The sequence below is a fragment of the Trachypithecus francoisi genome, unplaced genomic scaffold (genome assembly GCF_009764315.1).
Source record: "Trachypithecus francoisi isolate TF-2019V2 unplaced genomic scaffold, Tfra_2.0 Lachesis_group20, whole genome shotgun sequence".
NCBI lineage: Eukaryota > Metazoa > Chordata > Mammalia > Primates > Cercopithecidae > Trachypithecus > Trachypithecus francoisi.
Genome location: NW_022681466.1, coordinates 20,804,858 through 20,822,046, shown reverse-complemented (window position 1 = coordinate 20,822,046; position 17,189 = coordinate 20,804,858). Strand labels below are relative to the sequence as shown.

At 46.1% G+C, this 17,189-nt stretch overlaps 1 protein-coding gene and 1 non-coding gene across 16 annotated transcripts in view; one reads left to right on the top strand and one right to left on the bottom strand.

The window, feature by feature from the left end:
- CDK12 (cyclin dependent kinase 12) overlaps positions 1-17,189 on the top strand; it is a 142,281-nt gene that overhangs the window by 15,940 nt on the left and 109,152 nt on the right. For all 15 annotated transcript variants that reach the window (XR_004430606.1, XR_004430611.1, XR_004430609.1 and 12 more), the window contains exon 3: positions 16,847-17,023. Coding sequence is in view for 3 of the 15 variants with exons in the window: in XM_033183202.1 (XP_033039093.1) it covers positions 16,847-17,023 (177 nt within the window). In the remaining 12 variants the exon portion in view is untranslated. The remainder of the gene's footprint in view (positions 1-16,846; positions 17,024-17,189) is intronic.
- Positions 7,825-7,929, bottom strand: LOC117068046. Its single transcript, XR_004430922.1, has one exon. It is a non-coding gene; the product is annotated as a U6 spliceosomal RNA (small nuclear RNA).

Here is a 17,189-nt window from a genome sequence, read left to right as displayed (position 1 = left end):
CTGACCTCGTGATCTGCCCGTCTCGGCCTCCCAAAGTGCTGGGATTACAGGCTTGAGCCACCGCGCCCGGCCTAATTTTTTATTTTTAGTAGAGGTGGGGTCTCACTATATTTTGCCTGGATGGTCTCGATCTCTTGATCTCGTGATCCATCCGCCTCGGCCTCCAAAAGTACTGGGATTACAGGTGTGAACCTCCGTGCCCCACTTAATATTATTTTATTTGTTTATTTATTTTTTGAGTTGGAATTTTTGCTCTTGTCACCCAAGCTGGAGTGCAGTGGTGCCATCTCAGCTGCATCTGCCTCCTGGGTTCAAGCGATTCTCCTGCCTCAGCTTCCCAAGTAGCTGGGATTGCAGGCACCTGCTACCACACTGACCTAATTTTGTATTTTTAGTAGAGACTGGGTTTCGCCTTGTTGGCCAGGCTGGTCAGGAACTCCTGACCTCAGGTGATCTGCTTGCCTTGGCCCCAATAAAGTGCAGAGATTACAGGCGTGAGCCACTGTGCCTTGCCTTTTTTTTTTTTTTTTTTTTTTGAGGCAGTTCTGCTCTGTCACCCAACCTGGAGTGCCTTGGGGTGATCTTGGCTCACTGCAACCTCCACCTCCCAAGTTCAAGCAATTCTCTTGCCTTAGCCTCCTGAGTAGCTGGGATTACAGGCGCCCACCACCACGCCTGGCTAATTTGTGTATTTTTATTAGAGATGGGGTTTCACCATGTTAGTTACGAACTCCTGACCTTAAATGATCCACCTGCCTCAGGCTTCCAATGTGCTGGAATTACAGGTGTGAACCACAGGCCTGGCCCTAATCTAATTATTATTGTTATTATTATTTTTGAGACAGTCTTGCTCTGTTGCCCAGGCTGGATTGTAGTGGCACAATCTTGGCTCACCGCAACCTTTGCCTCCCAGGTTCAAGTGATTTTCCTGCCTCAGCCTCCCAACTAGCTGGGACTATAGGTGCATGCCACCATGCCCAGCTAATTTTTTTGTATTTTTAGTAGAGACGGAGTTTTTCACTATGGTGGTCAGGCTGGTCTCGAACTCTTGACCTTGTGATCCGCCTGCCTTGGCCTCCCAAAGTGCTGGGATTACAGACATGAGCCACTGCGCCCAGCTAATTTTTGTATGTTTAGTAGAGACGGGGTTTCACTGCATTGACCAGGCTGGTCTTGAACTCCTGACCTCAGGGTCTGTATGCCTCGGCTTCCCTAAGTACAGGGATTACAGGTATGAGCCACTGCACTGGGCCAATCTAATTATTCTTTTTTTTTTTTTTTTTTTTTTTTTGAGACGGAGTCTTGCTCTGTCGCCCGGGCTGGAGTGCAGTGGCCGGATCTCAGCTCACTGCAAGCTCCGCCTCCCGGGTTCACGCCATTCTCCTGCCTCAGCCTCCGGAGTAGCTGGGACTACAGGCGCCCGCCACCTCGCCCGGCTAGTTTTTTGTATTTTTAGTAGAGACGGGGTTTCACCGTGTTAGCCAGGATGGTCTCGATCTCCTGACCTCGTGATCCACCCGTCTCGGCCTCCCAAAGTGCTGGGATTACAGGCTTGAGCCACCGCGCCCGGCCAATCTAATTATTCTTTTTTTTTTTTTTTTGAGACGGAGTCTTGCTCTGTCGCCCGGTCTGGAGTGCAGTGGCCGGATCTCAGCTCACTGCAAGCTCCGCCTCCCGGGTTCACGCCATTCTCCTGCCTCAGCCTCCCGAGTAGCTGGGACCACAGGCGCCCGCCACCTCGCCGGCTAGTTTTTTGTATTTTTAGTAGAGACGGGGTTTCACCGTGTTCGCCAGGAGGGTCTCGATCTCCTGACCTCGTGATCCACCCGTCTCGGCCTCCCAAAGTGCTGGGATTACAGGCTTGAGCCACCGCGCCCGGCCAATCTAATTATTCTTAAACATGATTTTTTTTTTTTTAGCCACCTCCTCCTCCAGCTCTTTTTTAAGAGACGGGGTCTTGCTCTGTTGCCCAGGTTTGTCCCAAACTCCTCAATCATGTTATCCTTCTACCTTGGCATACCTGAATGCTGGCATTACATGTGTGAGCTGCTGAGTTTGGCCATGATTTTTTTTTTTTTTTTTTGAGATGGATTCCCACTGTCACCCAAGCTAGAGTGCAGTGGCTCAATCTCAGCTTACTGCAACTTCTGCCTCTGGGGTTCACATGACTCTCCTGCCTCAGCCTCCCCAGTAGCTGGGACTGCAGGCACATGCCACCACACCCGGATAACTTTTTTGTATTTTTAGCAGAGACAGGGTTTCACAGTGTCAGCCAGGCTGATCCCGTCCTGAACTCCTGACCTCAGGTGATCCACCTGCCTTGGCCTCCCATAGTGCTGGGATTAGAAGCATGAGCCACTGCGCCCAAGCCTGGCCATTATTATTATCAGTTTTCTACATATAAATAAATTATTAAGGGTAGAAAAATGGAAATAGACCAGGTGCTATGGTTCATTCCTATAATCCCAGCCCTTTGGGAGGCCAAGGCAAGAGGATTACTTGAGCCCAGGTGCTTGAGACCAGTCTAGACTACATAGCCAGACCCTGTTTCTACCATTAAACAAAAAAAAGCATGGTAGCATGCATCTGTGGTCTGAGCTACTTGGGAGACTGAGGTGGGACGATTACTGGAGCCTGGAAGGTCGGAGCTACAGTGAGCCATGATCGCACCACTGCACTCTAGCCTGGATAACAGTGAGATGTCTCAAAAAAAAAAAAAAAAAAAGCCGGGCACGGTGGCTCACGCCTATAATCCCAGCACTTTGGAGGCCGAGGCAGGCGGATCACAAGGTCAGGAGATCAAGACCACGGTAAAACCCCGTCTCTACTAAAAATACAAAAAATTAGCCGGGCACGGTGGCGGGCGCCTGTAGTCCCAGCTACTGGGGAGGCTGAGGCAGGAGAATGGCGTGAACCTGGGAGGCGGAGCTTGCAGTGAGCCAAGATCGCACCACTGCACTCCAGCCTGGGCAACAGAGCGAGACTCTGTCTCAAAAAAAAAGGAGATGAGAGTGTCTTCCATGAGCAATTTTATTTTTTTATTTTAAATTCACGATGTGTTTCTGTTTCTATTTTGTATGTGTGTGTGTGCTGATACATTCATGTACCAGTTGCTCCATATCCATGTACTAGCTGCTCCTATCTTTGACATGAAAAGTAATTTTTACATAGGAAAACTTTTAAAAAAGAAATCTAAAAGTTTTGTAAGGAACTCACTTACATTCTCTCTTTTATCTTCTCACTTGAGACTGCAGCAGCATGGATGTTGAGAATGTGACTTACACATCTTTTTATTACCTACAGTACCTTATGGATGAAATACAGAATGCAATTAGTAAATGTCGGTTATTTTAATTGATGGGTAAATAAATCTTCTAATAGAGCCAGGATCAGGGCTTGTGTGAAATGACAGTGGACATGTAAAATAAGTCAGTGTGCACATAAAGAACATAAAGCCTACATTAGAGGGTTTGTCTGCTTTTTTTTTTTCCCCAAGACGGAGTCTTGCTCTGTCGCCCAGGCTGGAGTGCAGTGGCATGATCTCGGCTCACTGTAATCTCCGACTCTCACGTTCAAGCAATTCTCCTGCCTCAGCCTCCCAAGTAGCTGAGACTATAGGTGGTCACCACCATGCCTAATTTTTGTATTTTTAGTAGAGACAGGGTCTCCCCATGTTGGCCAGGCTGGTCTCATATTCCTGACCTCAGATGATCCACCCACCTTGGCCTCCCAAAGTGCTGGGATTACAGGCATGAGTCACCGCACTGTCTTTTTTTTTTTCTCCCCCGAGACGGAGTTTTGTTCTTGTTGCCCAGGCTGGAGTGCAATGGCATGATCTCGGCTGACTGCAACTTCCACCTCCTGGATTCAAGCGATTTTCCTGCCTCAGCTGCCTGAGTAGCTGGGGTTATAGATCCCTGCCACCACGCCCAGCTAATTTTTATATTTTTAGTAGAGACGGGGTTTTACCATCTTGCCCATGCTGGTTGCGATCTCCTGACCTCATGTGATCCACTCATCTGGGCCTCCCAAAGTGCTGGGATTATAGGCGTGAGCCACCGTGTCCAGCCTAGAGGATTTAGTGTCATTTTGGAAAAGAATGAAACTTTACTTTTGTTTTTTTTTTTGAGACAGAGTCTTACTTTGTTGTCCAGGCTGGAGTGCAGTGGTGTGATCTTGGCTCACTGCAACCTCCGTCTCCATCTCTGAATCCCAAGCGATTCTCCTGCCTCAGCCTCCCGAGTAGCTAGGATTGCAGGCATGTACCACCATGCCTAGCTAAATTTTTTTTTTTTTTTTTTTGAGACGGAGTTTTGCTAGTTGCCCAGGCTGGAGCACAATGGTACAATCTCAGCTCACTGCAACCTCTGCCTTCTGGGTTCTAGTGATCCACCTTCCTCAGCCTCCCAAGTAGTTGGGATTCCAACTAATTTTTTGTATGTGTAGTAGAGACAGGGTTTCACCATGCTGGCCAGGCTGGTCTCGAACCCCTGATCTCTAGTGATCCACCTGCCTTTGCCTCCCAAAGTACTGGGATTACAGGTGTGAGCCAGCACGCCCAGCCGAAACTTTTCTTTCAAACATATATTTTGAGTAGGAGTGTACTAGTTCAGGTATCAAATACAATGGTGAATTTAGCTAATGGTATTTCAAAAGCCTTTCTCATTTGTGGTCTACAATTCTTGTTTTCAAGAAGCAGGGCAGCCCACATCCAACATAGTACAGTCTACATGACCAAAGCTATTAATGAATGTATTCCTGCCTTAAGTAGATCATCTGTATACTTTTCTTTTTTTTTTTCTCCCCCGAGACGGAGTTTTGTTCTTGTTGCCCAGGCTGGAGTGCAATGGCATGATCTCGGCTGACTGCAACTTCCACCTCCTGATTCAAGCGATTTTCCTGCCTCAGCTGCCTGAGTAGCTGGGGTTATAGATCCCTGCCACCACGCCCAGCTAATTTTTATATTTTTAGTAGAGACGGGGTTTTACCATCTTGCCCATGCTGGTTGCGATCTCCTGACCTCATGTGATCCACTCATCTGGGCCTCCCAAGTGCTGGGATTATAGGCGTGAGCCACCGTGTCCAGCCTAGAGGATTTAGTGTCATTTTGGGAAAAGAATGAAACTTTACTTTTGTTTTTTTTTTTGAGACAGAGTCTTACTTTGTTGTCCAGGCTGGAGTGCAGTGGTGTGATCTTGGCTCACTGCAACCTCCGTCTCCATCTCTGAATCCCAAGCGATTCTCCTGCCTCAGCCTCCCGAGTAGCTAGGATTGCAGGCATGTACCACCATGCCTAGCTAAATTTTTTTTTTTTTTTTTTGAGACGGAGTTTTGCTAGTTGCCCAGGCTGGAGCACAATGGTACAATCTCAGCTCACTGCAACCTCTGCCTTCTGGGTTCTAGTGATCCACCTTCCTCAGCTCCCAAGTAGTTGGGATTCCAACTAATTTTTTGTATGTGTAGTAGAGACAGGGTTTCACCATGCTGGCCAGCTGGTCTCGAACCCCTGATCTCTATGATCCACCTGCCTTTGCCTCCCAAAGTACTGGGATTACAGGTGTGAGCCAGCACGCCCAGCCGAAACTTTTCTTTCAAACATATATTTTGAGTAGGAGTGTACTAGTTCAGGTATCAAATACAATGGTGAATTTAGCTAATGGTATTTCAAAAGCCTTTCTCATTTGTGGTCTACAATTCTTGTTTTCAAGAAGCAGGGCAGCCCACATCCAACATAGTACAGTCTACATGACCAAAGCTATTAATGAATGTATTCCTGCCTTAAGTAGATCATCTGTATACTTTTCTTTTTTTTTTCTTTTTGAGACGGAGTCTTGCTCTGTTGCCCAGGCTGGAGTGCAGTGGCCGGATCTCAGCTCACTGCAAGCTCCACCTCCCGGGTTTACGCCATTCTCCTGCCTCAGCCTCCTGAGTAGCTGGGACTACAGGCGCCCGCCACCTCGCCAGGCTAGTTTTTTGTATTTTTTAGTAGAGACGGGGTTTCACCGGGTTAGCCAGGATGGTCTCGATCTCCTGACCTTGTGATCCGCCCATCTCGGCCTCCCAAAGTGCTGGGATTACAGGCTTGAGCCACTGCGCCTGGCATCTGTATACTTTTCTTAGAAATTTCAATTAATCGGCTGGGAGTGGTGGCTCACTCCTGTAATCGCAGCACTTTGGGAGGCTGAGGCCAGTAGATCACCTGAGGTCGGGAGTTCAAGAACAGCCTGGCCAACATGGAGAAACCCCATATCTACTAAAAATACAAAATTAGCAGGGTATGGTGGCACATGCCTGTAATCCCAGCTACTTGGGAGGCTGAGGCAGGAGAATCCCTTGAACTCGGGGGGCAGAGGTTGCAGTGAGCCAAGATCATGCCATTGCACTCTAGCATGGGCAACAAGAGCAAAACTCCATCTCAAAAAAAAGAAATTGGCCGGGCGCGGTGGCTCAAGCCTGTAATCCCAGCACTTTGGGAGCCCGAGACGGGTGGATCACGAGGTCAGGAGATCGAGACCATCCTGGCTAACACGGTGAAACCCCGTCTCTACTAAAAATACAAAAAACTAGCCGGGCGAGGTGGCGGCGCCTGTAGTGCCAGCTACTCGGGAGGCTGAGGCAGGAGAATGGCGTGAACCCGGGAGGCGGAGCTTGCAGTGAGCTGAGATCTGGCCACTGCACCCCAGCCTGGGTGACAGAGTGAGACTCCGTCTCAAAAAAAAAAAAAAAGAAATTTCAGTTAAACACATAGAAGTTTTAAAGTCTTCTTTCTTTTTTTTTTTTGTGACAGAATCTCACTGTCACCCAGGCTGGGGTACACTGCCGTGATCTTGCCTCACTGCAATCTCCACCTCCTGGCCTCAGCCTCCTGAGTAGCTGGGACTACAAGCACAATGCCTGGCTGCCTTTTTTTTTTAATTTTTGGTAGAGACCAAGTTTTGCCATGTTGCACAGGCTGGTCTCGAACTCCTGAGCTCAAGCAGTCTGCCCGCCTTGGTCTTCCAAAGCGCTGGGATTGCATGTGTGAGCCACTGCGCCCAGCATTTCTGCTCTGCTCTTCTTTTTTCTTTCCTTTTTTGAAACAGAGTCTCATCCTGTTGCCCAGGCTGGACTGCAGTGGTGCTATCTCGGCTCACTGCAACATCCACCTCCCAGGTTCAAGCGAGTCTCCTGCCTCAGCCTCCCAAGTAGCTGAGATTACAGGCGCATGCCACCACGCACGGCTAATTTTTTGTATTTTTAGTGGAGATGGGGTTTTACCAGGTTGGCCAGGCTGTTCTCTTAACTCCTGACCTTATGATCTGCCCGCCTTGGCTTCCCAAAGTGCTGGGATTACAGGTGTGAGCCACCGCACCTGGCTTTTTTTTTTTTTTTTCGATACAGAGTTTTGCTTTTTATTGCCCAGGCTGGAGTGCAATGGTGTGATCTCTACTCACTGCAACCTCTACTTCCTAGGTTCGACCAATTCTCCTGCCTCCTGAGTAGCTGGATTACAGGCATGTGCCACCATGCCCCACTAATTTTGTGTTTTTAGTAGAGACGGGGTTTCACCATTTTGGCCAAGCTGATCTGGAACTCCTGATCTCAGGTGATCCACCTGCCTCTGCCTCCCAAAGTGCTAGGATTACAGGCTTGAGCCACCTCACTTGGCCTTGCTCTGTTTTTTTAATAGCCTTGTTCATTTGGAGTGTACTGAACTTCAAGGGAGTCTACATTATTTTTAAAGGCTGTATCTCTATAAGTTCAGTACACTCCAAATGAACCAGGATTTTCCTAGTAGAATGGGATGCTTGGTTTCCATTTTTTATGTATGTAACTAAACTTTTTTTTTTTAGGGAACACTTCACGAATTTGTGTCGTCTTTGTGCAGGGACCATGATAATCTTTTCTGTATTGTTCCAGTTTTAGTGTATGTGCTGCCGAAGTAAACACTCAACAAATTTTTTTTTTGTTTTTCCGAGACAGAGTGTCTCACTGTCACCCAGGCTGGAGTACAGTGGTATGAGCTCAGCTCACTGCAGCCTACCCCTCCCAGGTTCAAATGATTCTTGTGCCTCAGCCTCCCAAGTAGCCGGGATTACAGACATGTGCCTCCATGCCTGGCTGATTTTTGTATTTTTAGTGGAGAGGGGTTATGCCATGTTGGCCAGGCTGGTATCTAACTCTTGGCCTCAAACAATCCACCTGCCTCAGCCTTTCAAAGTGCTGGGATTACAGGTGAGAGCCACTATGCCTGCCTCAATTAAATTTTTTTTTTTTTTTTTTTTGAGACAGAGTCTCACTCTGTCACCCAGGCTGGAGTGCAGTGGCATGATCTCGGCTCACTGCAACCTCCTCCTCCTGGATTTAAGCGAATCTGCTGCCTCAGTCTCCCGAATAGCTGGGATTACAGGCTTGCGCCACCACACATGGTCTAAGTTTTATATTTTTAGTAGAGACAGCGTTTCACCATGTTGGTCAGGCTGGTCTTGAACTCCTGCCCTCAAGTGATCCGCCTGCCTTGGCCTCCCAAAGTGCTGGCATTACAGGTGTGAGCCACCTTGCCCTGGCTCAACTAAATTTTTGATAAAAGTTTGTAAATAGCAGTGAAATCACTGTTTCTTTTCTTTTTTCTTTTTTTTTTCTTTTTCAGAGACAAGTTTTCCCTTTGTCGCCCATGCTGGAGTTCAGTGGCCTGAGCATGGCTCACTGTAGCCTCTACTTGCTAGGCTGGAGCGATCCTTCCACCTCAGCCTCTCAAGTAGCTTGGACTACAGGCATGTACCATCATGCCTGGCTAATTTTTGTACTTTTTTGTAGAGATGGAGTTTGACTGTGTTGTCTGGGCTAGTCTTGAACTCCTAGACACAAGCAATACACCTGCCTTGGCCTCCTAAAGTGTTAGGATTACAGACGTGAGCCACCATGCCTGGTCTGAACACGTTTTAAACAACCAACTTCAAGGGGAAGGAGATAAATGATCATGTTTAAAGTAGTTTATGCTGTTAAAATTGGCAAATTATCTATTGAAAAGTTCAATTTTTTTTTTTTTTTTGAGACGGAGTTTCACTCTGTCGCCCAGGCTGGAGTGCAGTGGCGCGATCTCCGCTCACTGCAAGCTCCGCCGCCTCCCGGGTTCACGCCATTCTCCTGCCTCAGCCTCCCTAGAAGCTGGGACTACAGGCGCCCACCACCACGCCTGGCTGATTTTTTTGTATTTTTAGTAGAGACGGAGTTTCACCATGTTAGCCAGGATGGTCTCGATCTCCTGACCTCGTGATCCGCCCGCCTCGGCCTCCCAAAGTGCTGGGATTACAGGCGTGAGCCACCGCGCCCGGCCTAATGTGTTTTAAATAGTTATAATTTATTTTTGATTTTTTTTTTTTTTATTTTTGCGGCAGATCCTCACTCTCATGATCCGCCTGCCTTGGCCTCCCAAAGTGCTGAGAGTACAGGTGTGAGCCACCACCCCTGGCCTAAATATTTACAAATTTTATATTTTTTTTTTTTTTTTTTTGAGACAGGATCTTGCTCTGTTGCCCAGGCTGGAGTGTAGTGGTGTGCAGTCTTGGCTCACTGCAGCTGCTGCCTCCAGGTTCAAGTGATTCTCATGCCTCAACTTCCCACGTCGCTGGGATTACAGGAACAAGCTACCACACTTGGCTAAGTTTTTGTATTTTTAGTAGAGACAGGGTTTCACCATGTTGGCCATGCTGGTCTCGAACTCTTGGCCTTAAGTGATATGCCTACCTCAGCATCCCAAAGAGTTGAGATTACAGGTGGTAGTCACCATTCCTGGTCTATATTCTTTTTTTTATTAACAGTATGTTTATTAGAAGTGTTTCCATTATACCCACAGATTCAGTTCTGTCATCACAGATTCCAAAATACTATTCATATTCTAAAAGTTGGGCAGTCCTAGAGCTTGGTAGGTTTTTAAATTACGCATGTATTATGAAACCTAATTACCAAATGTGAATTTGTGTATAGGTATAAATAGGAAACTAGGAATTACTGATATGGATAGGGTACATCAGCGCTTCCTGGTAGTGACTTTTCAATTAATGACTGATGTATAGTATCTGCTCCCCTATGATAGACTCACTTCGCATGTACCACATGTCCTCAACCCTTTATAATACTGAATGTCCTATGATAAAGGTGATAATGTTAAGCATTGTAGTTTTGAGGCTGTCATTCAATTTTCAAGTTTCAAGGTTTTAAATTCCAAGATTGGAATTTGTTGAAACAGAATTTGACCTCTATTCAAATTGTATATCCTGAACTGGTAGGACATAACCTATCAAACACTCATTCTATCTTGAAATAAACGTGCTAAAAATGTAGTATATTAGAAGCAGTGTACATTTTTCATACAGATTAAATATCCCTAATCCAAAAATCTAGAAATCCGGCCGGGCGCGGTGGCTCAAGCCTGTAATCCCAGCACTTTGGGAGGCCAAGGCGGGCGGATCACGAGGTCAGGAGATCGAGACCCTCCTGGCTAACACGGTGAAACCCCGTCTCTACTAAAAAATACAAAAAAACTAGCCGGGCGCAGTGGCGGGCGCCTGTAGTCCCAGCTACTCGGAGGCTGAGGCGGGAGAATGGCGGGAACCCAGGAGGCGGAGCTTGCAGTGAGCCGAGATCGCGCCACTGCACTCCAGCCTGGGCGACACAGCGAGACTCCGTCTCAAAAAAAAAAAAAAAAAAATCTAGAAATCCTCCAAAATCGGGAACATTCTGCGTGTTGACATGATACTCAAAGAAATGCTCATTGGAGCTTTTCAGTATTCAGATTTTTGCATTGAGTATGCTCATCCAGTATAATGCAAATAATCCAAAATCTACAACTTTTTAAAATTTGAAACACTCTGGTTTGAGGCATTTTGGATAAGGGAGTACCTAACCTGTATTAGCACTTTATTTGAACTCATAAAGTAAACACTGGAGAAAACAAAACCTAAATATGAAACACAGACTGGCTGGTCATGGTGGCTGATGCCTGTGATCCCAGCACTTCAGGAGGCTAAGGCTGGAGGATTGCTTCAGGTAGGAGTTTGAGACCAGAGTCTGGGCATCCCATCTTTGTTTTTTTTTTTTTTTTTACGGGGAGACAGTCTCACTGTGTCGCTAGGCTGGAGTGCAGTGGCTCAATCTCGGCTCACTGTATTCTCCACTTCCCAGGTTCAGGGAAGTGGAGAATACTCAGCCTCCTGAGTAGCTGGGACTACAGGCGGGTGCCACCACACCTGACTAATTTTTTTTTGTATTTTAGTAGAGACAGGGTTTCACCATGTTGGCCAGGATGGTCTTGATCTTCTGACCTCATGACCCACCCCCCCCCCCGCCTCGGCCTCCCAAAGTGCTGGGACTATAGGTGTGAGCCACTGTGCCTGGCCCCTGTCTCTTAAAAGTAAAAACAAAAATTAGCCAGCTTGGTGGTGTGCACCTGTAGTCTCAGCTACTTGGAATGTTGTGGTGGGTGGATCACTTGAGCCTCGAGGCTGCAGTGAGCCGTGATTGCACCACTACAGTCCAGCTTGGGTGACAGAGCAAGATCCTGTCTCCAAACAAACAGACAAAAAGCCATAGACTGAATTTATTTGAAATGATGATGAGATAATTAAAATACCTTAATTTTTCTTTCTTTTTTTTTTTTGAGACAGAGTCTCGCTCTGTCGCACAGGCTGGAGTGCAGTGGGGTGATCTTGGCTCACTGCAACCTCTGCCTCCTGGGTTGAAGCAATTCTCCTTCCTCAGCCTCCCGAGTAGCTGGGATTTCAGGCGTGCACCATGCCCAGCTAATTTGTGTATTTTTAGTAGAGATGCGGTTCACCATGTTGGCCAGGCTGGTCTTGAACGCCTGACTTCAGGTGATCTGCCTGTCTTGGCCTTCCAGAGTGCTGGGATTACAGGCGTGAGCCACTGCACCCTGCCTCTGTGTGTGTGTGTGTGTGTGTGTGTGTGTGTGTGTGTGTGTGAAAAACAGAGTCTTGCTCTGTCACTCAGACTGGAGTGCAGTGGTGCGATCATGGCTCACTGCAACCTTGACCTCCCTCCCTGGCTCAAGTGATCCTCCCACCTCAGCCTCCATAGTAGCTGGGACCAGAAGTGCATGCCGCCAGGCCTAGCTAACTTTATTTTTTTTAGAGATAAGGTCTCACTGTGTTGCTCAGGCTGGTCTTGAACTCCTGGGCTCTAGGAATCTTCCTTCCTTGGCTCCCAAAGTAGTGGGATTACAGGCATGAGTCACCTTGCTCAGCTTGATTTCTCTTGTTCTTCTAGTGAAGCCAAACCAAGAAGAAATCTATTTTGAATAATGAGGAATTGAGATTTGTAAAGAATATTCTGACAGTGGTTGAGAAATTACAATTTTTTTCCCCTGAACATCTTAAAAATTAGAATAATTTTAAAAATCTGTATTGGCCGGGCACGGTGGCTCTTGTCTGTAATCCCAGCACTTTGGGAGGCTGAGGTGGGTGGATCACGAGGTCAGGAGTTCGAGTCCAACCTGGCCAATATGGTGAAACCCCTCCACCCCCCCGTCTATACTAAAAGTACAAAAAAAATAGCAGGGCGTGTTGGCACACGCCTATAGTCCCAGCTACTTGGGAGGCTGAGGTGGGAGAATCTCTTGGACCCAGGAGGCAGAGGTGTCAGTGAGTCAAGATTGCACCACTGTACTCCAGCCTGGGCAATAGAGGGAGACTCCGTCTCAAAAAAAAAAAAAAAAAATCTATATTACATTGTGACTCAAAGAGTTTTCTGATAATGAGCTTTGTTCCTAGGATGGAAAAATCTGAGTGCACATTATAATAATGTTGCATGTTTATCTCTCTGAAACTTTATCAACAGAAAGTTTCAGATGATCATTTTACACTCCATTGACTACCCCAGTTCTGGTTGATGTGGTACAAACTAACCTATATTGTATTGTATTCTGTCTGATTTACAAGGGATTAAAACGATAAAAATTGGCAGGAGTCAATAGCCGTTGAGATTTATGTTCTTATATTTTGACTAAATGACATTCTTTTATGGGAAGTATTTAAAATTTCACACAGAAGGAGCAACAGTATTCTTTAAAAAGATACATTGCAAGAGATATATCTTTGTGGTCTAGGAAATATTCATGCAAAGCACCAATGTTTTCCTTTATAACTACTTGTCATAAAAATAGAGAAGATTTCCTGTGGTTAAGGTTCTCAGATCTTTTTCAACCATCTGATACTGTGAAGGAATAGAGAAGACCTATGTGGCCTGATTTTATTTGTAGACATGAGTTAGTCTGTTATACTATAGATGTCTTATTTTTTCTGAGGATGTGTATAGCACAATTTTTTTTTTTTTTTTTTTTTTTTGAGATAGTCTTGCCCTGTCACCCAGGCTGGAATGCAATGGCATGATCTCGGCTTACTGCAACCTTGACATCCCCAGTTCAAGTGATTCTCATGTCTCACAATAGCTAGAACTACAGGCACATGCCACCATGCCCAGCTAATTTGTTTGTTTGTTTGTTTGTTTGTTTTTGAGATGGAGTCTCACTCTGTCGCCCAGGCTGGAGTGCAGTGGCACGATCTCGGCTCACTGCAAGCTCAGCCTCCCTAGTAGCTGGGACTACAGGCGCCTGCCACCGTGCCCGGCTAATTTTTTTTGTATTTTTAGTAGAGACGGGCTTTCACCGTGATCTAAATCTGACCTCGTGATCCGCCCGCCTCGGCTTCCCAAAGTGCTGGGATTACAGACATGAGCCACCGAGTCTGGCCTAATTTTTGTATTTTTAATAGAGACGAGGTTTCACCATGTTGGCCAGGTTGGTCTTGAACTCCTGGGCTCAACTGATCTGCCTGCCTTGGCTGCCCGAAGTGTTGGGATTATGGGCATGAGCCACCACATCCGGCTCTTGGCACAAAATTTGTCTATCACTTATTAATAAATTGAGATAGGCAAAAAATTGTATCTGGGCCATACATGGTAGGAGGCGAGGCAAGAGGATCACTTGGGGAGGTCCAGGAGTATGTGACCAGCCTGGGCAATATGGCGAGTCCTTGTCTCTACAAAAAATTTTAAAAATCAGCTGGGTGTAGTGATATGTGCCGTGGTCCCAGTTTCTTAGGAGGCTAAGCTGGAAGTATTGCTTGAGCACGGGAAATTGAGGCTGCAGTGAGCCATGATTGTGTCATTGCATTCCAGCCTGGGCAACAAAGTGAGTCACTGTCTCAAAAAAAAACAGGATTGAAAACTGACTTTTCTGATCTATTCCTGGAAAGCTACCTTTTACAAAATCCCACTGACTACTATAATTTGCTGATTATTATGAGAGGCTTCTGCCACTGCGTGGCTTAATAATTCTGAAATAGTTGCTTGGACCCTTTCTCCTTAGATATTTAGTTCGATGATTATCTATTTTGGCCGGTCAGAGAGGCTTGCTGTTTGCTTTAAAGTGAACAGAATGATTCAGTATATTTTTCATTAGTTTTGACTTACAACTTAGCTGTATTTCTATTTTTTTTTGTAAATATCTTCGACAATTTATATTTCTTACAGGCAAAGCATTCTAAAATACTATTCCTTTTTGCCAAGGTTTTTGCACCTCTTTAGCAATAGAGTAGTATTAAATTGTTGAGCTCTTCTTGTTTGTTATTTAAATCTTTGCTAAAATGTAAATTCAGTGAACTCCATGAGTTGCAGTGGTACTTTGTGAATTTAAGATGATTACTTCCTGCATTTTATTTCTATTTTTAAATTTTTTATATTTTGAGACAGAGCCTCCCTTTGTTGCCCAGGGTGGAGTGCAATGGCATGGTGATGGCTTACTGTAGCTTTGACTTCCTGGGCTCAAATGATGCTCCCACCTCAGGACTGTCTGTCACCATCTGCCCCCAAGTAGCTGGAACCACACATATATACCACTATGCCCAGCTAATTCTTTTTGAGACAGAGTCTTGATGTCACCCAGACCGGAGTGTAGTCATGCAGTCTCGGCTCACTGCATCCTCCCCCTCCTAGGCTTAAGCAATTCTCCTGCCTCAGCTTCTCGAGTAGCTGGGATTACAAGGCATACAACACCACACCCGGTTAATTTTTTTTTTTTTTTTTGAGATGGAGTCTCACTCTGTCTCTTTGGCTGGAGTGCAGTGGTGTGATCTCAGCTCACTGCAACCTCTGCCCCTGGGGTTCAAGCAGTTCTGCCTCAGCCTCCTGAGTTGCTGGGAGTACAGGTGCACACCACCACGCCTGGCTAAATTTTGTATTTTATTAGAGACTGGGTTTCACTGTGTTGCCCAGGCTGGTCTCTAACTCCTGAGTTCAGGCAGTCTCCCCACCTCGGCCTCCCAAAGTGCTATCTAGGATTATCGGCGTGAGCCACCGTGCCTGGCCAATTTTTGTGTTTTTAGTAGAGACGGTTTCACCAGGCTGAGCAGGCTGGTCTTCAACTCTTGACCTCAAGTGATCTGCCCGCCTCAGCCTCTCAAAGTGCTGGCATTACAGGCGTGAGCACTGTGTCTGTTCTAATTTTTTTTTTCTTTTTTTTTGAGACAGTTTTGCACTGTCGCCTGGGCTGGAGTGCAGTGGCACGATCTTGGCTCACTGGAACCTCTGCCTCCCAGATTCAAGCAATTCTCCTGCCTCAGCCTCATGAGTAGCTGGGATTACAGGCACTTGCTACCATACCTGGCTAATTTTTTGTAGTTTTAGTAGAGACGGGGTTTCCATATGTTGGCCAGTCTGTTCTCGAGCTCTTTACCTCGTGATCTGCCTGCCTCAGCCTCCCAGGGTGCTGGGATTACAGGCGCAAGCCACCGTGCCTGGCTGAATTTTTTTTTTTTTTTTAATTTTTCGTAGCGATGGGGTCTCACTGTGTTTTCCAGGGTGGTCTCAAAGTCCTGGCCTCAAGCAGTCCTCCTGCCTCAGCCTCCCAAAGTGCTGGAATGACAGGGATGAGCCACCATGCCGAGGTGAATTATATTTCATCTTGATAAAAATCTGAATAAAGCTGGGCGCAGTGGCTCAAGCCTGTAATCCCAGCACTTTGGGAGGCCGAGACGGGCGGATCACAAGGTCAGGAGATCGAGACCATCCTGGCAAACACTGTGAAACCCTGTCTGTACTAACAAAAATACAAAAAACTAGCCGGGCGAGGTGGCAGGCGCCTGTAGTCCCAGCTACTTGGGAGGCTGAGGCCGGAGAATGGCGTAAACCCAGGAGGCGGAGCTTGCAGTAAACTGAGGTCCGGCCACTGCACTCCAGCCTGGGTGACAGAGCAAGACTCCGTCTCAAAAAAAAAAAAAAAAAATCTGAATAAAATCTTAGAAATGATAAAAGAGTTTGATGAAGGGAACTGCAAGTAATATCACAAATAAAATCATTGTTTCTTTAATATACTATAGATTTCTTTTTATAAAATTTATCTTGCCTGGGCACGGTGGCCCACGCCTGTAATACCAGCATTTTGGGAGGCCGAGGCGGGCGGATCATTTGGGACCAGGAGTTCAAGAGCAGCCTGGCAAACATGGTGAAACCCCATCTCTACTAAAAATACAAAAATTAGTTGAGCATGGTGGCACACACCTGTAATCCCAGCTACTTGGGAAGCTGAGGTAGGAGAATTGCTTGAACCCGGGAAGCAGAGGTTGTAGTGAGCCAATATCACACCACTGCATTCCAGCCTGGGTGACAGTGATACACTGTCCCAAAAAAAAAAAAAAGTATCTTTAATGGTGATAAATTATATTTTTTAATGTTATTTTACAGGTGTTTTTCCTTGAGATGTAATCTTTTAGTAACTGGGCATTATGATCTTTGAAAATTTTTATTTGCATATCTTTAATTGTAATTTTGTCATCTCTTCCCCTTTATTGTTTAGTCCAAAAGAAACTCTCCCTTCAAAACCTGTGAAGAAAGAGAAGGAACAGAGGACACGTCACCTACTTACAGACCTCCCTCTCCCTCCAGAGCTCCCTGGTGGAGATCTGTCTCCCCCAGACTCTCCAGAACCAAAGGCAATCACACCACCTCAGCAACCATATAAAAAGAGACCAAAGTGAGTTTTTGAAGGAATCTATCTTTCATGATAGTTTTCTCCCTTCCTTTTGAACTAAACATCTCATGTTTCTTCTATAACCCACACCAGTAAGATCATAGAAGTTTGGTCCCAAAGTATACCTTTTATTTTATTTTAATGGACAAAAGCCTTCCTTGGAAACCCA